The sequence below is a fragment of the Salvelinus fontinalis genome, chromosome 38 (genome assembly GCF_029448725.1).
Source record: "Salvelinus fontinalis isolate EN_2023a chromosome 38, ASM2944872v1, whole genome shotgun sequence".
NCBI lineage: Eukaryota > Metazoa > Chordata > Actinopteri > Salmoniformes > Salmonidae > Salvelinus > Salvelinus fontinalis.
In genome coordinates, this window is record NC_074702.1 from 9,789,031 (window position 1) to 9,811,845 (window position 22,815).

The 22,815-nt window shown below is 44.7% G+C and overlaps 1 protein-coding gene across 4 annotated transcripts in view; it reads right to left on the reverse strand.

Moving 5' to 3' along the window:
* Positions 1–22,815, reverse strand: part of LOC129837501 (chromodomain-helicase-DNA-binding protein 4-like) — a 33,178-nt gene that overhangs the window by 3,054 nt on the left and 7,309 nt on the right. For 2 of the 4 annotated variants that reach the window (XM_055903718.1, XM_055903722.1), the window contains 28 exons: positions 15,708–15,919; positions 14,484–14,615; positions 14,206–14,305; positions 13,899–14,090; positions 13,220–13,420; positions 12,932–13,069; positions 10,656–10,777; positions 10,341–10,514; positions 9,911–10,052; positions 9,526–9,657; positions 9,309–9,426; positions 9,032–9,156; positions 8,767–8,859; positions 8,538–8,679; positions 8,165–8,340; positions 7,423–7,612; positions 6,780–6,866; positions 3,802–3,893; positions 3,454–3,587; positions 3,139–3,283; positions 2,857–3,013; positions 2,420–2,523; positions 2,086–2,323; positions 1,938–1,994; positions 1,682–1,849; positions 1,432–1,540; positions 735–867; positions 315–510 (listed from right to left, as the gene is read on the reverse strand). In XM_055903718.1, coding sequence (XP_055759693.1) covers positions 315–510; positions 735–867; positions 1,432–1,540; positions 1,682–1,849; positions 1,938–1,994; positions 2,086–2,323; positions 2,420–2,523; positions 2,857–3,013; positions 3,139–3,283; positions 3,454–3,587; positions 3,802–3,893; positions 6,780–6,866; positions 7,423–7,612; positions 8,165–8,340; positions 8,538–8,679; positions 8,767–8,859; positions 9,032–9,156; positions 9,309–9,426; positions 9,526–9,657; positions 9,911–10,052; positions 10,341–10,514; positions 10,656–10,777; positions 12,932–13,069; positions 13,220–13,420; positions 13,899–14,090; positions 14,206–14,305; positions 14,484–14,615; positions 15,708–15,919 — 4,009 coding nt within the window. Of the gene's footprint in view, positions 1–314; positions 511–734; positions 868–1,431; positions 1,541–1,681; positions 1,850–1,937; positions 1,995–2,085; positions 2,324–2,419; positions 2,524–2,856; positions 3,014–3,138; positions 3,284–3,453; positions 3,588–3,801; positions 3,894–6,779; positions 6,870–7,422; positions 7,613–8,164; positions 8,341–8,537; positions 8,680–8,766; positions 8,860–9,031; positions 9,157–9,308; positions 9,427–9,525; positions 9,658–9,910; positions 10,053–10,340; positions 10,515–10,655; positions 10,778–12,931; positions 13,070–13,219; positions 13,421–13,898; positions 14,091–14,205; positions 14,306–14,483; positions 14,616–15,707; positions 15,920–22,815 lie in introns of all 4 variants that reach the window. The other 2 variants (XM_055903721.1, XM_055903720.1) reach the window with 2 other exon arrangements.

The following is a 22,815-nucleotide window of genomic DNA, read 5'->3' on the forward strand; positions in this document are numbered from 1 at the left end:
TAGACCACTGTGCCACCCCTGATTCAACTTGTTAGCCAGGGTTCATGAAGATAACAAAGAATTTTACGACGTTCAGATGAGACTGAATAAGGTGACGATGAGTAATTGACTACTATTGATATAAAAGATTACCACGTCTTTAAGAGTTTACTCGGAAGACAACAGCTCTATAAACATCATTCCGTGGTGCCCCGACTTCCTAGTTAATTACATTTCTATGATTAGTTTAATCAGGTAATATTAATGACAGAGAATTGATTTGATACAATAGTATGTCATATATCACTTAATCAATAGTAAAGACAGAACCCTACCTTTGTGCAGTACTGCGTTGGCAGGCTTGTTCCCTGACATGGACTCCTTGCTGAGGTGTTGGTGGGACTCAGCCAGACACTCCACCTCACTGAAGCGGGTGTTGAGGGCCATGGAGGGGTGGGCCGGGTCCTCAGACATGTTCAGGTAGGCTGCTCTGCGAAGCTGCTCCTCAATCACCAACGCCTGCTCCAACAACTAGAGTCAGGGGGGGGGGGGGGGGTTACAGAGATGAGAGAGGGATATGAGGAGGAGAGAGGCAGAGAGAGAGAAGGAAGGGATATGACAGGAGGAGAGCGGGAAGAGGTAAACAGAGTGATTAACAGAAAGGAAGAGAGTGGGAGAGAGGGATGTCTCAACAGAACACAGAGAGTGGTTCAATAGACAGAAGCAGCCAGAAACATCCCGCCAGCCCAGCGCACCTTAAACCTCCTGGCCAGGAACTTGTTCTTGATCTCCAGGAAGTTTCCTCTGCTCATCTCCCCCTTGAAGGGCTCGTTGAGGATAGCATACTTCACGTCGCTCTGCACATCCTGCCAGCGAGCGTAACCGTGTCTGAGAGGCGCCACGGTCAAAGGTCATGACATCATAATGATCCCACCAAACCTCTGTCATCCTGCTGAGTAGTGTAGTGGTCTCCAACCCTGGTCCTATAGGTTTTAGTTCCAGCCCTGCACTAACATACCTGATCCAACTAATAACCTACTCCTCCACACTTTGATTAGCAGAGTGACGTTGGTACAGAGTGACGTTGGTACAGAGTGACGTTGGTACAGAGAGACGTTGGTACAGAGAGACGTTGGTACAGAGAGACGTTGGTACAGAGAGACCTTGGTACAGAGAGACGTTGGTACAGAGAGACGTTGGTACAGAGTGACGTTGGTACAGAGAGACGTTGGTACAGAGAGACGTTGGAACAGAGAGACGTTGGTACAGAGAGACGTTGGTACAGAGAGACGTTGGTACAGAGTGAGGTTGGTACAGAGTGAGGTTGGTACAGAGTGAGGTTGGTACAGAGTGAGGTTGGTACAGAGTGAGGTTGGTACAGAGACGTTGGTACAGAGACGTTGGTACAGAGACGTTGGTACAGAGAGACGTTGGTACAGAGTGAAAGGATACTGTATGATGCCAGCCAGCAGCCAGTAGTCATGGCGACGATGCCAGATCTCAAATGTCTTCTTGGTGACGGTTGCCGCCCTCTCCTCGTTCTGCCACAGAGAGTGGAGCTCTGGAGAGAGAGAGAGAGAGAGATGTTAAGAGAGACTGAAAATGAACAAAGGACAGTTTTGCATCCCCCTGCCTCCCAATGATTACTAGTTAAGGTTAGGGAGTTGGGGAGGGTTAGCTGATCCTAGATCTGTGTGTGTACCTGTGAATCCTCCATCTGCGATGTTGAACATGAACCTCTGCTTGGTAGCCTTCTTCTTCTCCTCACTCACATTCACCGCTGCTGCTGCCACTCCTTCTTTAGTGTTCTCTCCATTCTGCAACTTGCCAGACTCCTCGGTCTTCAAACCATCTTTCTCCTCTTTTTGCTCTGAAGGGAGGAAGAATACTGGGTTAGCACCATATGTTTGTTTGTGTGTGTGTGTGCATAAATGTGTGTATGGAACAGAAGAACCTACCTTGCTTGTCCTGTGCAGGAGAACTGGTGTCCATCTTCTCCTCTTTGCTCTCCTCCACTATAACAGAGAGAACACAGGTCAGGGGTCACAACCACAGGAGACATGACCTTAATACAATATCTGTGTCACCCTGACTTTCCTGACTGACCTTTAGGCTTGGCCTCCTGTGACACTGCTGTGGCCTCTGACCCTTCACCTTTGACCTCAGTGGGGGAATCCTTCTCATTGTCTACCATCTCCTTTTGGGTTTCCTTCTCTTCAGTCTCTTTATCCTCCTTCTCTTCTGTGTCTTTGTCCTTTTCTTTGTCATTCTCTGTGGTGGAGGACTCTCCCTCTGCCGCTTTCCTTTCAGAGCGTTTTTCCATCTCGTCTGCGATTTCAATAATCTGTGAGGAGGAAAAAGGGGTGAGGATTAAGGTAGTGATGGGATGACATCACAATCTGAGCGGAGGGTGCAGTATAATGTAATAAAGAATGTTCACCTCTGGGTCTTCTGTCTTGCTGTGCACCCTGCTGTCCTTTTCTACCTCTCCCTCCTTCTTTACCTCCGTCTCCTTGCCAGTGTCTTCAGACTTAGTGAGGTCCTCTGTTTGCGGCAGAGAGAGCGTGAGAATGATTGAGTATATTTCCATTTTACTGTGTGAGTACCTGTGGCGGGGATGCTGGGCTGTCTGTGTGTGTGTGTGTGTGTGTGTGTGTGTACCTGGGGCGGGGATGTTTGGCTGTCTCTCTCTGTGTGTGTGTGTGTAGGTGTGTGTGTGTGTAGGTGTGTGTGTGTGTGTGTGTGTGTGTGTGTGTGTGTGTGTGTGTGTGTGTGTGTGTGTGTGTGTGTGTGTGTGTGTGTGTGTGTGTGTGTGTGTGTGTGAATACCTGGGGCGGGGGTGTTGGGCTGTCTGTGTGTGTGTGTGTGTGTGTGTACCTGGGGCGGGGGTGTTGGGCTGTGTGTCAGCGGGGGTTCCAGTAGAAGGTGTTTTGACGTCTTCTCCAGCAGCGATGGCTGCCAGCCTCCTGTTCTCCTCCAGCTCCATCATCCAGGGCATGGACCACTGGCCGTTCACATGCTCAAACTCCTGCACCTGGACATCAATACAATCAATACATACATCAATTAAATGAAAACAAAACAACAAATGATCAACTGATAACACTAATGACCGATCAGAAAAAATACCAAATGATGTAAACAAACGACATTGCTTACTTTCTTCCTGATCAATGACATCACGCCGATGCGAGTAAGGACATGTTGTCGTGACAACCCCTCCCGTGGAACTCCGTCAGCGAAGGTCTCCGCTCCATCAGCCCCCGGCTCACAGAGATGACGCATGAAGAGAGAGACATACGCCCTGAGAGGGAGAGAGAATACTGTTATACGGACCCCTGGGAACACACACAGACACACATAAAGACTGCACACACACAAATAGATAGACCATAGACATTAACACACACACACACACATAAAGACTGCACACACACAAATAGATAGACCATAGACATTAACACACAGACTCACTTGAACTCTTTCTCAGACTTCCCCCTGAGGTCCCTGACCAGCCACTGGGTGGTGAAGGCATCCTGAGGAGGCATCCCATAGCGCATCACTGCATTCAGGAATGCCTTCCTCTGGCGCGCATTGAAGCCCAACACCTGAGAGAGAGGGGGGGGGGGGGGGGGGGTTAGAGCAACATACACACTGAAAGAGACAAAAGACAAGTGGTAAAAAGAGAGAGGAAAATGTGCAGGCAGAAGTAGACATGGCGAAAGAAAAGACTGCTTGTAGAGGAAGATATGAAGAGAACAATGTCGATTTTTCTTTTGAGTGACAGACGGTGAGAGAGACTGATAGAAGCTGCAGTCTGACCTCAATGTTGCCTCCCACTCTGGCCAACAGGGGGGGCAGCGGTTTGTCCCTTTCGTTCCTCAGCCCCTTGCGGCTTGGCCTGCGGGAGTTGGCTGGTTGGAGGGAGAAACACAGGTCATGTCATGTTAGTCTCACACACACACTACACCCACACACAGAAAATACACACATATTAATGTGTACTGACACACACAATTCATCCAGCAATAGAGTTGGGGTAAACTCCCTACATCACTATATGAGATTTTGATTGAATGACCCCTCAAAACAGCATGGAATTGTGTGCTATTTTACCCCTCTACCGGGGGTAAAGCCTTTGCAATTTTTTTACAACCAATTGCAGATAAAAGTTGCAGACAGACCTATTTGAAATAGCGTACCATAAAATATGACATGATAAGGGATTCAAAAAGACATACATTGTTGCTGCATCATCAGTGAACTTGCTGGAAAAACTCAGTGCAAGGAGGAAACTGTGTGTATCATTAGTTCACACCTCAGAAAACGGTCTCAAACAGTTGCAAATGGTAAACAGTTTGCAATGAAGCACAGAAAATCATTTATATTGGGAAAAAATCAGGTAGGTCCTTACACGTTTTGTTCCTAGCGAATACATCCCTGATATTGGCGAAATTTAGCTAATAGCTAACTTTAACTATTTGCACATCGTTACAACACAGTATGTAGCCATAATATTACATTTCAAATGTCTCTATTCTATCGGAACTTTTGTGAGTGTAATGTTTACTGTTCATTTTTTATTGTTCATTTCACTTTTGTATATGATCTATTTCACTTGCTTTTTGCAATGTAAACATATGTTTACCATGCCAATAAAGCCCTTTGAATTGAATTAGTAGCTAGCGTACATGCAGCTACTCCTCGCTATATCTGATATTGAAAGAGCACTCACTCACTGACTGTCGCAATTGAAACGGGCGGATGATCGAAATGAACACCTCAATAACGAAAAACGTAACCGCGAGTAGCTACTGTATCTGTCGCGCTGTAATAAAATCCGCTCTGAATGTTCTGTGACGCAAACGTCAACTGAGGCAAGTGAACATCTTCCGATTAATCTTCTGTCAACGTGTTTACCGTTTAGCTTGGAAATATTTACGATTATGACAGGATTTAGAGTCGCTCACTCAATGAGAAATCTGAAGTCTTTATTATTTATATTTACCACGGCGGCGCAATCGGTAACTCATCTGCCGTTCAATCAACAGATCAATGGTTCGAACGCAGAGCACAGCATGTCACATTTCTGACTAACATCGTATTAATTATTGTTTTGCCACCAAAACGCTTCTTTATATAGAATATATATTGTATTTCTTACATAATACAAATGTCCTGGTTGATTTTTGTGTGAATTTCATCAATGGAAACGTTGTTCCAACAATGTAAAGTAAAAGGTATTCCACACCAGCATTTTACCTGCAACCCTTCCATTTCAAAACACGTGTAGTTTAACCAAATGTCATGTTGGCCACAATCATATATTAACTTAACAATGATTGGATATCCATAAACTCAAAGAATGGATGTCATCATAAGTGCATTCAACAGTTTATTCTAATTCTATGTATGAGCACCACACTATAAAATTCAAAATAAGAATTTTAACCGATCCTCAAAAAGAACATGGATGATTCACTGTACAGAATTGATATACTCTGTACATTTTGCTGCCCTGTCTTACAAGTCGATGCAGGAGTTAGTCTGTTTCTGTATAATCTGTAGCGGCCGTTTGAAAGACGTTAGCATGGGACACAGCTTCGTAACACTCCAGGTAGAACTGACCTTAACCACAGATCTATAATCAGATTATTCTATCCCCAATTCTAAATTAACTATTAGAGGGATGAACAAATATCTAAACCTGTATCAGTATCAGTGCTTTACCGCCCTTTCTAACTGCCGTTGGCCATTAAGTATTGGGTTTGTGCTTCTGCTTACTTACACTTGATGTGTGGAATAGTTTCATATTATTATATTTTAATTGGCCTGTTACAACTGGCTGACTGAGCGCGAGAGAGAGCAACGGATTCTTTCTCACACACAAATGCACACTTTCACTTTCTGTCCTTTGCATAAAAACACACAAGCAAACACTAATTCGAACTGGCACATACAGAGATTCATTTATTTGCACGGACACATACACAGACTCATACAGTGCATTCGGAAAAGTATTCAGACCCCTTCACTTTTTCAATATTTTGTTAAAATTTCAGCCTGGTTCTAAAACAGATTAAATTGTTTTTTCCCCTCATCAATGTACACACAATATGCCATAATGACAAAGCAAAAACAGGTTTGTAGAAATTTTTGCAAATGTATTAAAAATAAAAAATGGAAATCACATTTACTTAAGTATTCAACCCTTTACTCAGTACTTTGTTGAAGCACCTTTGGCAGCGATTACAGCCTTGGGTCTTCTTGGTTATGACGCTACACGCTTGGCACACCTGTATTTGGAGCATTTCTCTCATTCATCTCTGCAGATCCTCTCAAGCTATGTAAGGTTGGACGGGGAGCATCGCTGCACAGCTATTTCCAGGTCTCTCCAGAGATGTTCAATCGGGTTCAAGTCCGATCATGCAGCGACGCTCCCCATCCAACCTGACAGAGCTTGAGAGAATCTGCAGAGAAGAATGGGAGAAACTCCCCAAATACAGGCGTGCCAAACTTGGAGCGTCATACCCAAGAAGACTGAAGGCTGTAATCGCTGCCAAAGGGTTGAATAGTTATGTAAATGTGATATTTCAGTTTTTTTTATTTATAAATTGGCTAAAATTAATGAAAACCTGTTTTGCTTTGTCATTATGTGGTATTGTGTGTAGATTGATGAGGGAAAAAAACTATTTTAGAATAAGGCTGTAACGTAACAAAATGTGGAAAAAGTGAATGGGTCTGAATACTTTCTGAATGTACTGTAACCAATATGAATTCATGACAATAGTGTTTGTTACCTTCTGATCGCTCATCAAAGTCCTCATCTCCCTCCTCTGAGGCCACAGAGTAATCTGAGTTGTTGTCAGACTGATCCTCCTGCCAATCTGCTTATAGAATGGAGAGAGAGGGGAGGGGAAGAGAAAGGATTAGCCAATCAGAGAGTTTTAGGACACAGACCGCTCTGTTTTCAGGGGAGAAGGAAGAGAGAGTTAAGAACAGATGCAATCACATAGACAGAAATTCACTTCAACCAACTTCACAAGAAAACTAAACTAGTCAATACCAAAGTCATTAACAAGGTTGGGGTCACTTTCTTGTCAATGGGCATTTTTCAAACATGAATTGAACTTCAATTCCCTTCCTGAATTGGAATTGACCCCAATCTTGTTAGAGATAGGAGAGAGTACTGAGACCGTAGGAAGTAAACATTATGCCCATGCTTAATCCTAGAATACTAGTAGAAACAGCTAAAAAACACAGAGGACAGAGATGGGACATGGACAAACATGTAGTACGAACACAAACACACACTCAAATATAACATGAAAGATACACACTCCTATCCCACACACCCTACCTACAACACACATAAACACACGTCCACATCCACACACACAGAGTAGGTAAAAAAAGGTTGCATTGTGCAGCGCTGTTCTGTACCCCGTCTACTACCTCGTTCCTCCTGAGAGCCGTCGTTGTAGTTGACAGGCTTGCGGGTCCTCTTGCCCTTTCCCAGGTTACGGGCCAGGTCCTCCTGCTGCTGCTCATAGTGGTGTCTCAGCAGTTTCTCCCAGTAGTCTGGGTCTACTGACTCCTCCTGTTTAATCACCTCACGCTGCACCTCCTCCTCCTGGACACACACACACAGGTTAGCAATGATGGAAGGACTCGTATACTAACACACCCACAAAGGTTAGCAATGATGGAAGAACTCGTATACTAACACACACACACAGGTTAGCAATGATGGAAGAACTCGTATACTACCTAACACACACACAGCTTAGCAATGATGGAAGAACTCGTATACTAACTAACACACACACAGGTTAGCAATGATGGAAGAACCTGTATGCACGCACGCACGCACACACACACACACACAGGTTAGCAATGATAGAAGAACTTGTATACTAACTAACACACAGGTTAGCAATAACGGAATAACTCGTATACTAACACACACACAGGTTAGCAATGATAGAAGAACTTGTGTACTAACTAACACACACAGGTGAGCAATGATAGAAGAACTCGTATACTAACACACACACACACACACAGGTTAGCAATGACGGAATGACACGTATACAAACATATACAAGTGTAATAACACAGACTCAGAAGTATGGGTCATCTCTCCTGTTCATCACCTTCCACAGTATCTCTCACACACACACACCTCCTCCTCCTCGTCCTTGACGACGTATTGGGCCACTTTGAAGGAGCTGAGGTACTCGTTCATGCTCTGGATCTCTGTGTCCTCAGTGGACTCTGACTCCTGGTTCCTGTCCAGCAGTCTGTCTATGGCCTTGTCATCATAGTGGATGACCTGGCTGTCATCCTCCTTGTTGTCCCCTGAGACGGAAAGGGACAAGGAAAGGGAGTGGCGTACAATGAAAGAGTGTGTAAGAAAGAAAGACTGGAGAGGCCACACACAGTTTCCAGGTTGTTAGTTTGAAGGAAAACCAGCGGACATTACGGCCCCCGACAACGGGAATGACTACCTGTTTGGAGTGGACTGATCTGGTTATGGTTAGTAGTTAGTGACTCACCCTCTCCCAGCTCGTCCTTGAACAGCTCCTCTGTTCCAAACTTGAGGATGTCATCCAGCTCCTGTTTAGACATGGAACCTGTCTTACTGCCCAGCCCAGGACGTACCACCAGGTGGGTCAACATCATCTTCTTCTTAGCCACCTGGAGGAGAGGAGGGGAGGATGAGAGGAGAGTTAGTGTCTGTCTTTTACCTACCACTCTGTATGAGTCTGGTAGGCCTTGGTATACCTGAGTGATCCTCTCTTCCACAGACGCCTTGGTAACGAAGCGGTAGATCATAACCTTCTTATTCTGACCAATCCTGTGAGCTCTGCTGAATGCCTGAGAGAAAGAGAGGGGAAGAGATTGGAAGAGGAGAGGTGAGCAGGAGGTGTGCGTCGTGTGCGCGTGTGTGTGTGTGTGTGTGTGTGTGTGTGTGTGTGTGTGTGTGTGTGTGTGTGTGTGTGTGTGTGTGTGTGTGTGTGTGTGTGTGTGTGTGTGTGTGTGTGTGTACCTGGATGTCGTTGTGGGGGTTCCAGTCGGAGTCGTAGATGACGACGGTGTCGGCGGTTGCCAGATTGATGCCCAAACCTCCCGCTCTGGTAGAGAGCAGGAAGGCAAACTGAGGGGCGCCAGGAGCTGAGGAGAGAGAGAGATAGAGGGGAAGGGAGAGAAAGAGGGAGGAGACAAAAGACAAATAGTTACTTCCATTTCATATTTTTTCAAAGTTAAAGTTACTGTTCCAATTGTGCTGTCATTAGTGTATCCATGAACCCATGCGTGTGTCTCACCGTTGAAGCGGTCGATGGCCTCCTGTCTCATGCCCCCCGTTACACTTCCATCAATCCTCTCGTACTTATAACCCTCGTTCTCCAGGAAGTCCTCCAGCAGGTCCAACATCTTAGTCATCTACCAGGAGACAGAGACAGTTAGTGTGTGTGTGTGTGTGTGTGTGTGTGTGTGTGTGTGTGTGTGTGTGTGTGTGTGTGTGTGTGTGTGTGTGTGTACCTGAGAGAAGACGAGCACTCTATGTCCTCCCTCCTTGAGTTTAACCATCATCTTTTGCAGCAGAGTCAGTTTCCCAGAAGCCCTTGTGAGGGCACTGCCCTCGTACATTCCGTTTGGAATCTTTGGCGCCTCCTGCAGGAGATCAATCAATCAAACATCAGTCAATTAATGAATTAAAGCTCATCATCAAGTAGACTGCATCCAGATCAAAGCATCTTAACACATTCTGTTTAGTCTGTTAGGTTTAGAAATATAACCAACAAAATCATATACATTAAATACAACATTTTCTGTTATACAAACACACAGACACAGATTGATGCCCTCCTTCAAGCACCGAATCAATGGTATGGCCCATGTCTCAGAGAATGGGTTGGGATCATACCATTGCGGCTCCGGGAAAGAGGTAGGGGTGGTTGCAACACTTCTTGAGGTCCATGACCACGTTGAGCAGGGACACTTGGTTTCCTCCTCCGCGGGTGTTCAGGGCGTCAAAGTTACGCGTCAAGATGAACTTGTAGTACTTCCTGCATCACACAATTCAATTAATACCAGAAAACAAGAAATAGAATCCAACATGAGACTTCTGCAACACTACACTACTGACATTCAATCCTCTATTTCCTTATTCTCTATACTTCTCCTCTCATTAGCATGTGCTAGCACTGATTGTACTGCACTGTTGAGGGAGATAGCAAGTAAGCATTTCACAGCACCTTTTAGACCTGCTGTAAACTGTGTACGTGACGAATCCAATTTGATTTGATTGCTACCACTATCCTCCCCACCCTCCCCTCGTCCTCCTCATCACTTACTTCTGCATGGGGCTGAGCTCCACCCGTAGGATGAGCTCTGTCTTGGTGGGCATGTGTTTGAAGACGTCGGCCTTCAGTCTCCTGAGCATGTGTGGTCCCAGCATGTCATGCAACTTCTTGATCTGGTCTTCTTTGGCGATGTCAGCAAACTCTTCCAGGAACCCCTCTAGGTTACTGCAGAGCAGAGAGGGAGAGAATAGGGGGGGGACTTTTGTTATTGTTTTTGGATTTGTTCAAAAAGAAACATCAGGACTACAAAACACTAAGCAATAGCAGCACTCCCACACACACACACAGTAGTGTAGGCATACTGACTTGAATCTCACTGGGGTGAGGAAGTTGAGCAGGTGGAAGAGTTCCTCCAGGTTGTTCTGTAGAGGTGTACCAGTCAGCAGCAGCTTGTGCTGGAGAGGGTAGTTATTCAGAATCCTAAAGAACTACACAGAGAGAGAGAGACAGCGTTTTATACTTCAGCTGTCCTCTTCACTAAACAGGGTGATCGCTCATCTTTGACTGGTTATAACCATAACTATACTAATAAACACTGTATTCAGTATGCAAGGATATGTCATACTATAATGATTATGGTACTGGTTATGACTATAATGGTTATGGTACTGGGTATGACTATAATGGTTATGGTACTGGTTATGGTTATAATGGTTATGGTACTGGTTATGACAATAATGGTTATGGTACTGGTTATGGTACTGGTTATGACTATAATGGTTATGGTACTGGTTATGGCTATAATGGTTATGGCTATAATGGTTATGAAACTGGTTATGACTATAATGTTTATGACTATAATGTTATGGTACTGGTTATGACTATAATGGTTATGACTAATGGTTATGACTATAATGGTTATGGTACTGGTTATGGTACTGGTTATGACTATAATAGTTATGGTACTGGTTATGACTATAATGGTTATGACTATAATGGTTATGGTACTGGGTATGACTATAATGGTTACGACTATAATGGTTATGGTACTGGTTATGACTATAATGGTTATGGTACTGGTTATGGCTATAATGGTCATGGTCATGGTACTGGTTATGACAATAATGGTTATGGTACTGGTTATGACTATAATAGTTATGGTACTGGTTATGACTATAATGGTTATGACTAATGGTTATGGTACTGGTTATGGCTATAATGGTTATGAAACTGGTTATGACTATAATGTTTATGACTATAATGTTATGGTACTGGTTATGACTATAATGGTTATGACTAATGGTTATGGTACTGGTTATGGCTATAATGGTTATGGCTATAATGGTTATGAAACTGGTTATGACTATAATGTTTATGACTATAATGTTATGGTACTGGTTATGACTATAATGGTTATGACTATAATGGTTATGGTACTGGTTATGACTATAATGGTTATGGTACTGGTTATGACTATAATGATTACGGTACTGGTTATGACTATAATGGTTATGACTATAATGGTTATGGTACTGGTTATGACTATAATGGTTATGGTACTGGTTATGACTATAATGGTTATGACTATAATGGTTATGGTACTGGTTATGGCTATAATGGTTATGACCAATTGTTATCGTACTGGTTATGGCTATAATGGTTATGGTACTGGTTATGACTATAATGGTTATGGTACTGGTTATGACTATAATGGTTATGGTACTGGTTATGACTATAATGGTTATGACTATAATGGTTATGGTACTGGTTATGACTATAATGGTTATGGTACTGGTTATGGCTATAATGGTTATGGCTATAATGGTTATGGTACTGGTTATGACTATAATGGTTATGGTACTAGTTATGACTATAATGGTTATGGTACTGGTTATGACTATAATGGTTATGGTACTAGTTATGACTATAATGGTTATGGTACTGGTTATGGTTATAATGGTTATGGTACTAGTTATGACTATAATGGTTATGGTACTAGTTATGACTATAATGGTTATGAATATAATGGTTATGGTACTGGTTATGACTATAATGGTTATGGTACTGGTTATGACTATAATGGTTATGGTACTGGTTATGACTATAATGGTTATGGTACTGGTCATGACTATAATGGTTATGGTACTGGTCATGACTATAATGGTTAAGACTATAATGGTTAAGACTATAATGGTTAAGACTATAATGGTTATGGTACTGGTTAAGACTATAATGGTTATGGTACTGGTTATGACTGTAATGGTTATGGTACTGGTTATGACTATAATGGTTATGGTACTGGTCATGACTATAATGGTTATGACTATAATGGTTATGGTACTGGTTAAGACTATAATGGTTATGACTATAATGGTTACGACTATAATGGTTATGGTACTGGTTATGACTATAATGGTTATGGTACTGGTCATGACTATAATGGTTAAGACTATAATGGTTATGGTACTGGTTAAGACTATAATGGTTATGGTACTGGTTATGGTACTGGTTATGACTAATGGTTATGGTACTGGTCATGACTATAATGGTTATGACTATAATGGTTACGGTACTGGTTAAGACTATAATGGTTATGGTACTGGTTAAGACTATAATGGTTATGGTACTGGTGTGTGTCTGACCTTTGACTGGTTGTTCTTCAGCCTGTGGGCCTCATCCACCACCAGACAGGCCCAGTCTATGGAGCCCAGCACAGCCTGGTCTATAGTGATCAGCTCATAGGACGTCAGCAGAACATGGAACTTCACGGATGAGTCTTTCTGCAGGGGGACAGGGAGAGAGAGAGTAGGCAGAGGATTAGGGGGTAACAATAAAGATACAATGAGGGAGATAGAAAAAAACAAAACAATAACAACCATGACCGCACCTTATCAGTCTTTCCCCATCCTCCCATCCCTCTTGTCTCTCACCTTCATCTTAGAGGCCTTCTTGCCCCCCCGGATGGCATTGCCCTCGAAGGAGAACTCGTTCTCTCTGATGACGGCTCTGCTGTCCTTGTCTCCTACGTAGGTCACCACGTACATGTCCGGAGCCCACAACTCAAACTCTCTCTCCCAGTTAATGATGGTGGACAGGGGGGCGCTCACCAGGAACGGGCCCTTTGAATGACCCTGGAGAGGTGGAAGGTCAGGGGTTAATAGGTGAGTGAGTAAAACACTTCAGGTGAATCAGAAAAGAGAAGTGCCTAAGTCCGATTTAGATGCTCTGCCCTTATCCCCTAACACTGAACTGATCATTCACGTCGCTAGGTATTTAGCAGTTGGGTAATAACTCAACCTAGCCTTCTGATAAGACTACGTGGACTTTTGCTTGTATTTGTCCCAGCCTGCCTTTAGGACAGAGTCCCTCTTTTTGGACTAGTTCCCTTTGATGGGCGGTTTTATTGTTTGTCCAAGGTTTGGCAGAACCCCTACTGAAATTATTGACAAGGGAAAGCAGACTGGACGAGAGACACAAACACTATATATATATCTCACTCACACACACACACACACACACACGCTGAAACACATCGCTGTGGAATCAGATGACCACATCCTTTTGCCTATCCAGCACACACAGACCCCAATACAGACCCTAACAACACACCTCTTTGTAGAGTGAGTAGAGGAAGACAGCGGTCTGGACAGTCTTGCCTAGACCCATCTCATCAGCCAGTATAGTGTCAGTGGCCTGAGCCCAGGAGAAACGCAGCCAGTTGAGGCCCTCCAGCTGGTAGGGGTGCAGCGTTCCCCGTGTAGTGTCCAGGTAGTCTGGCTGATGGTCAAACTTGATGGTGGGCTGGAGGGGAAGTGGAAGAAAAACATCTTCATTTACATCACAGAATCATGAATCAATGTGAATGGGAGATTTGGAAGATTCACATGAAAAGGAACAAGGAAGTAGCCGTACTTACATCCACCACAGGGTTAGCAGGGGGTTTCTCACTCTTCTTCACTTTAGCTATCTTCTTCAGCTTCTTACCAGGCCTGCCCTCATCTCCCAACATCAACTCTCTGAGAGAGAGAGATGGAAGAGTTGGTAGGTAGAGAAAGATGGAAGACATGAAGAGGATTAGATTATTGCTTCAGGTTACTCTAGGTTGATATAGGCAGAAATGTCAGAGTTTTGTGTGCATGCATGGGTGAGTATGTGCGTGTGTGTGTGTGCGTGCGTGCGTGCGTGCGTGTGCACCTGTGGTTCCAGTAGGTCTGCTTGTATTGGTCGTACTCTGGGATGTCCATCTCCTCACTCTCCCAGGAGGCCTGGTCGTAGGCCAGATCCCTCCACTTGATCAGGAAGTGCACGTTGTTCTTCTTATCCACACTGGAGAGAGGAGGAGAGGGGAAGGAGAATGATGATATTATGGTTTACATCTGTATTGATACAAATAGGATGCAGAGGTGTTAAACAAATTATTGCAATTTTTACAACAAATAAACAGCTATTTCCTTTACAGAACTGACTTTGACATGCCTGTGTTAGGAGGTAGTATGTTACCCATGCTGTGTTGTGTTAGCGTGTGAATCCCAGGTGTGTGTGTGTGTGTTAGCGTGTGTATCCTAGGTGTGTATCCCAGGTGTGTGTGTGTTAGCGTGTGTATCCCAGGTGTGTGTGTGTTAGCGTTTGTATCCCAGGTGTGTACCCCAGGTGTGTGTGAGTTAGCGTTTGTATCCCAGGTGTGTATCCCAGGTGTGTGTGTGTGTTAGCGTTTGTATCCCAGGTGTGTGTGTGTTAGCGTTTGTATCCCAGGTGTGTGTGTGTTAGCGTGTGTATCCCAGGTGTGTGTGTGTGTGTTAGCGTGTGTATCCCAGGTGTGTGTGTTAGCGTGTGTATCCCAGGTGTGTGTGTTAGCGTGTGTATCCCAGGTGTGTGTGTTAGCGTGTGTATCCCAGGTGTGTGTGTGTGTGTGTATCCCAGGTGTGTGTGTGTGTGTGTTAGCGTGTGTATCCCAGATGTGTGTGTGTGTGTGTTAGCGTGTGTATCCCAGGTGTGTGTGTGTGTGTTAGCGTGTGTATCCCAGGTGTGTGTGTGTGTGTGTGTTAGCGTGTGTATCCCAGGTGTGTGTGTGTGTGTGTTAGCGTGTGTATCCCAGGTGTGTGTGTGTTAGCGTGTGTATCCCAGGTGTGTGTGTGTTAGCGTGTGTATCCCAGGTGTGTGTGTGTTAGCGTGTGTATCCCAGGTGTGTGTGTGTGTTAGCGTGTGTATCCCAGGTGTGTGTGCGTGTTAGCTAGTGTATCCCAGGTGTGTATGCGTGTTAGCGTGTGTATCCCAGGTGTGTGCGTGTTAGCGTGTGTATCCCAGGTGTGTGCGTGTTAGCGTGTGTATCGCTGGTGTGTGCGTGTGTGTTAGCGTGTTTATCCCAGGTGTGTGCGTGTGTGTTAGCGTGTGTATCCCAGGTGCCTGTGTGTGCGCTACCTGTGGTTGAGGATGCGGTGGATCATGAGCCACTCCATCTTGACTCCGTAACGGTAGAACTCCTCCTCCATGTGGACGTACAGGGGGTCCTTGTTCTTCCTCTTAGTGCTCTTGTCATCGTCCCCCTCCCCTCCGAAGTCCACCAGTGGGGGCTCGTCCATGTCCGTCTTCCTCTGGTAGTTACGGAACATCACCTGGCAGTTCAGCTCCAACTGGATGGAGGGAAAAGAGTGAAGAGGGTAAAAGATGAGTCTACTCTATTTAGTACATAAGGATGAAGACATTGAGCCTAGGGCTGTTGCGGTGACCGTATTACCGCCACACCAGCAGTCATGACGGCAGTAAAATTCCACTTGACCGTTGAGTTACGGTAATCTCCTTTTATGCACTCTGGACATGCTTTGGTAGTACCCAACTTACCAACTACCATCAGCTCCTAATGGTCTGGTACTCAGGGCTCTATTGTCTCTCCATCAGGTCATAATGGCCTGGTACTCAGGGCTCTATTGTCCGTTCATCAGCTCCTAATGGCTTGGTACTCAGGGCTCTATTGTCCCTCCATCAGGTTCTAATGGCCTGGTACTCAGGGCTTGATTGTCCTTCCATCAGGTCCTAATGGTCTGGTACTCAGGGCTTGACTGTCCCTCCATCAGGTCCTAATGGTTTGGTACTCAGGGCTCTATTGTCCCTCGATCAGGTTCTAATGGCCAGGTACTCAGGGCTCTATTGTCCCTCCATCAGGTTCTAATGGTCTGGTACTCAGGGCTCTATTGTCCCTCCATCAGGTTCTTAATGGCCAGGTACTCAGGGCTCTACTGTCCCTCTAACCACTATGACATAACAAAATGGACAGCGCTTTCTCAGGTGATGACTAATTCAAAACAACCAAACGCATATGAGTTTATGCATAGGCTTATTACCCCAAGCTGAAAAAAAACTGAATTAAAATGATATTGTGTATTTACAATACATTTACTACTGCATATCAAACATAGAACAAAACTGATTTAAGATGATATTGTGTCTTTACAATACATTTAATACTGCATATTAAACATAGAACAAAACTGATTTAAGATGATATTGTGTCTTTACAATACATTTAATACTGCATATTAAACATAGAACAAAACTGATTTAAGATGTCTTTGGTACATAATGGGTCAAGCATAATACATTTCAGTAATTGCCTTTGAGTATGGACTGCATTATTCTTCTTTTAAAATGTTTTATTTAACTAGGCAAGTCAGTTAAGAACAAATTCATATTTACAATGACGGCCTACCTACCGGGGAACAGTGGGTTAACTGCCTTGTTCAGGGGCAGAACGACAGATTTTTACCTTGTCAGCTCGGGATTTGATCCAGCAACCTTTCGGTTACTGACCCAACACTCTAACCACTAGGCTACCTGCCGAGTTGAGTGAAATAAGTGTTGTTATATTTCTTTCTCAGCTGCTCATATTAAGCACATGTTCCGCCATAAAACCCAAGCAGCCTGATTTCTAAGACATTCTATGGTTTGTATCACTCACAACTAAAGTTGCCAAATAACTCTCAAATCTAGCATATAGGACCTGTTTCAAGTAATCACTTTTATGCTCAACATAGCCACCCATATGCTCGCAATGGGAAAAATATCCTTTCTATTTTTTTCAGCTATTTTCAATTATATTCTTATTACTATAAAATCATGTAAAATAAAATAATGGCACGGGACTTAAGCATATTGTCACACCTACACCTGCTCCCAACAGCGCTCAACGTCGCCTGTCTACTAACCACCGGAACTGGCTATTATATTACGCACACCTGTTCTCCATCATTACACACACCTGGTCACAATTTTCTCCTTGATTACGCCCCCTTTATTTCGCCCTCAGTTGTCATCAGTCATTAGGTGGTATTGTTATCTCTCGTGTTCAGTACGCTTCTCATGTTTGTTCTTTTGTATCGTTTCATGAAGATGGCGCTGACAGAGATGGTCGCCTTGCTTCGAGTCCTAGGAAACTACGCAGTATTTAGTTTTTTTCTGTATTATTTCTTACATTGTTAGCCCAGAAAATCTTAAGTGTTATTACATACAGCCGGGAAGACCTATTGGATATAAGAGCGACGTCAACTTACCAACATTACGACCAGGAATACGACTTTCCCGAAGCGGATCCTTTGTTCGGACAACCACCCGGGACAGTGGATCTAATCCCAGCAGCCGACCCAAAACAACATCGCCGCATTAGAGGCATACGGAGCGGCCTCCTGGTCAGGCTCCGTAGGCGTGCACACCGCCCACTACTTCCGAGTATACTACTCACCAATGTCCAGTCTCTTGACAACAATGTAGACAAAATTGCCTTCCAGAGAGACATCAAAGACTGTAACATCCTCTGTTTCACGGAAATATGGCTCTCTCGGGATACGTTGTCGGAGTCGGTTCAGCCACCGGGCTTCTTCATGCATCGCGCAGACAGAGATAAACACCTCTCTGGGAAGAAGAAGGGTGGGGTGTACAGTCGTGGCCAAAAGTTTTGAGAATGACACAAATATTAATTTTCACAAAGTCTGCTACCTGAGTTTGAATGATGGCAATTTGCATATACTCCAGAATGTTATGAAGAGTGATCAGATGAATTGCAATTAATTGCAAAGTCCCTCTTTGCCATGCAAATGAACTGAATCCCCCAAAAACATTTCCACTGCATTTCAGCCCTGCCACAAAAGGACCAGCTGACATCATGTCAGTGATTCTCTTGTTAACACAGGTGTGAGTGTTGACAAGGACAAGGCTGGAGATCACTCTGTCATGCTGATTGAGTTCGAATAACAGACTGGAAGCTTCAAAAGGAGGGTGGTGCTTGGACTCATTGTTCTTCCTCTTTCAACCATGGTTATCTGCAAGGAAACACGTGCCGTCATCATTGCTTTGCACAAAAAGGGCTTCACAGGCAAGGTTATTTCTGCCAGTAAGATTGCACCTAAATCAACCATTTATCGGATCATCAAAAACTTCAAGGAGAGCGGTTTAACTGTTGTGAAGAAGGCTTCAGGGTGCCCAAGAAAGTCCAGCAAGCGCCAGGACCATCTCCTAAAGTTGATTCAGCTGCGGGATCGGGGCACCACCAGTACAGAGCTTGCTCAAGAATGGCAGCAGGCAGGTGTGAGTGCATCTGCAGGCACAGTGAGACAAAGACTTTTGGAGGATAGCCTGGTGTCAAGAAGGGCAGCAAAGAAGCCACTTCTCTCCAGGAAAAACATCAGGGACAGACTGATATTATGCAAAAGGTACAGGGATTGGACTGCTGAGGACTGGGGTAAAGTCATTTTCTCTGATGAATCCCCTTTCCGATTGTTTGGAGCATCCGGAAAAAAGCTTGTCCGGAGAAGACAAGGTGAGCGCTACCATCAGTCCTGTGTCATGCCAACAGTAAAGCATCCTGAGACCATTCATGTGTGGGGTTGCTTCTCAGCCAAGGGAGTGGGCTCACTCACAATTTTGCCTAAGAAAATAGCCATGAATAAAGAACGGTACCAACACATCCTCTGAGAGCAACTTCTCCCAACCATCCAGGAACAGTTTGGTGACCAACAATGCCTTTTCCAGCATGATGGAGCACCTTGCCATAAGGCAAAAGTGATAACTAAGTGGCTCGGGGAACAAAACATCAATATTTTGGGTCCATGGCCAGGGAACTCCCCAGACCTTAATGCTATTGAGAACTTGTGGTCAATCCTCAAGCGGCAGGTGGACAAACAAAACACCACAAATTCTGACAAACTCAAAGCATTTATAACGCAAGAATGGGCTCTCATCAGTCAGGATGTGGCCCAGAAGTTAATTGACAGCATGCCAGGGCGGATTGCAGAGGTATTGAAAAAGAAGGGTCAACACTGCAAATATTGACTCTTCATGTATTTATTACTTCATGTAATTGTCAATAAAAACCTTTGACACTTATGAAATGCTTGTAATTATACTTCCGTATTCCATATTAACATCTGACAAAAATATCTAAAGACAATGAAGCAGCAAACTTTGTGGAAATTAATATTTGTGTCATTCTCAAACCTTTTGGCCACGACTGTATGCCTCATGACTTGCCTCATGACTTACTCATGGTGTAATCATAACAACATACAGGAACTCAAGTCCTTCTGCTCACCCGACCTAGAATTCCTTACAATCAAATGCCGGCCATATTATCTCCCAAGAGAATTGTAGTCAGTTATCAGCTGTGTATATACCCCCTCAAGCAGACAACACGACAGCCCTCAAGGAACTTCATTGGGCTGTGTGAAAAGCACAAGCATTTCACTACACTCGCATAAACATCTGCTAACCATGTGTATGTGACCAATAAAATGTGATTATTAAACTCACCTTCTGCATCGGTTTCCTGACTCCCGGCATATACGGTACAGAATACCACCTCACAATATGGAAGCAGCAGAAGATAAAACCTTCTTCTAGACGGTCAACGAACAGGGTCATCTACTCCACCAACACCACGACCAACTGGCGCAACTGGGTACGACCATGAGGGAGGTACGACCATGAGGGAGGTCCTCCGCGTTCTCCACTGCCTCGACACCACCAGCGAGGTTCTCCAGACCTCTATCAGAGGGCCTCCCTACCACGGATCATCACAGTGAGCCAGTCCCCCAGCCGTCCGCCCAGGTCAGCAATGCCCGACTATCCCTTCCGGAGAAGTATGACGGGAACTTTATCGAAATGCAGTGGCTTCCTACTCCAGTGCTCACTCTATTTCGCCTATCAGACGGGATACCCCATCATCGAGATGTCCAAGGTTGCCACGGTCACTTCCCTGCTGACCGCACGGGCTCTGGAGTGGGCTCCGGCCGCCTGGGAGAGAGGAGAGGAGGAGCTGGGTTACTATGAGAGGTTCATGGCTCTGTTCAGGGCAGTCTTCGACCAACCTCCAGGGGGCAGAGAGGGAGGTGAGCAACTGTTCCAACTCCAGCAGGGTGCCCAGACCACTGCGGAGTGCGCCCTCACCTTTCAGAATTTGGCAGCCTCCAGTAGATGGAATGAGCTGGCGCTCCGCACTCTATTCCGTAGTGGACTGCGCGAGGAGGTTCAGATGGAGTTGGCATGTCGGGATGACAACATATCCTTCGACGCTCCCATCTCAATGGCCATCCGTCTGGATAACCTTCTTTGGGAGCACCTGTGTCCACCTCGCTACTCGCCTCCCACCTTTGGCTGTCCTGAGGCAGAGCCTGAACATATGGAGGTAGAGGCCACACACCTCTCCACAGCAGAGTAGGCTCCGCAAGGCTCTGGAGAGGGGACCCGCTCCTGCTACCTGCTCTCCAGAACACATCTACGTCCCCATGGGGGTGGGAGATTGACTGTTGACCTGGGCACACACATCCCTCTGCCGCTGGACACCCAGGTATCACCCGCACAATCCAATCCATCTCCGAGAAGTACTGGTGGCCCACCTTGGCGCAGGACATCGCCCAATATGTCAACTCATGCTCCAGCAGGGAAACTACTTCCCCTTCCCGTGCCTCAGTGGCCTTGGTCACATCTGTCCATAGACCTTGTAACTGATCTCCCCCTTTCTGATGGTTTTACCACTATTATTGATGTTGACGGATTCCCTAAATCCTGCCATTTTATCCCTCTCTCTGGTCTACCTACTGCTCTCAAGGTCACTGAGGCACTATTCCAGTACTACATCGTTACTGACCTTGGTCCCCAGTTCACGTCGCGGTCTGGAAAGCCTTTTTGGAGAAGCTGGGGGTTACGGTCACTTTCACATCCGGGTACCGGACTAAAATAAATAACGGATGTATTGTGATGGTGTACATAAAATTGGTTTATTATACTTTTTTAAATGTAGATGTTCCAAAGGCGCGCAAGAGCGGCTTGTATGCGTGGTGGCCTGGAGATGCTAAAGTGGTTTATGTATGATGATTTTTTTTTTGTGGATCAGCTTTAATATTGTTGATAGGTTGCTGCTTCCATCAATGTAACTGTCCGCATCATTTCCAATCCCCCATATATTTTTGAGGTAAATATATATATACATAAACATTCATACATATACAGTTGAAGTTGGAAGTTTACATACACTTAGGTTGGAGTCATTAAAACTCATTTTTCAACAAGTCCACAAATTTCTTGTTAACAAATTATAGTTTTGGCAAATCTACTTTGTGCATGACAAGTAATTTTCCCAACAATTGTTTACAGACAGATTATTTCACTGTATCACAATTCCAGTGGGTCAGAAGTTTACATACACTAAGTTGACTGTGCCTTTAAACAGCTTGGAAAATTAAAAAAAAATATGTCATGGCTTTAGAAGCGTATGATAGGCTAATTGACATAATTTGAGTCAATTGGAGGTGTACCTGTGGATGTATGTCAAGGCCTACCTTCAAACTCAGTGCCTCTTGGCTTGACATCATGGGAAAATCTAAAGAAATCAGCCCAAAAAATTGTAGACCTCCACAAGTCTGGTTCATCCTTGGGAGCAATTTCCAAATGCCTGAAGGTACCACGTTCATCTGTACAAACAATAGTACACAAGTATAAACACCATGGGACCACGCAGCCGTCATACCGCTCAGGAAAGAGACGCGTTCTGTCTCCTAGATATGAACGTACTTTGGTGCGAAAAGTGCAAATCAATCCCAGAACAACAACATAGGACCTTTGTGAAGATGCTGGAGGAAACAGGTACAAAAGTATCTATATCCACAGGAAAATGAGTCCTTTATCGACATAACCTGAAAGGCCACTCAGCAAGGAAGCCACTGCTCCAAAACCACCATAAAAAAGCCAGACTACGGTTTGCAACTGCACATGGGGACAAAGACCGTACTTTTTGGAGAAATGTTCTCTGGTCTGATGAAACAAAAATAGAACTGTTTGGTCATAATGACAATCCTTATGTGTGGAGGAAAAAGGGGGAGGCTTGCAAGCCGAAGAACACCATCCCAACCGTGAAGCCCGGGGGTGGCAGCATCATGGTGTGGGGGAGCTTTGCTGCAGGAGGGACTGGTGCACTTCACAAAATAGATGGCATCATGAGGATGGGAAATTATGTGGATATATTGAAGCGACATCTCAAGACAAC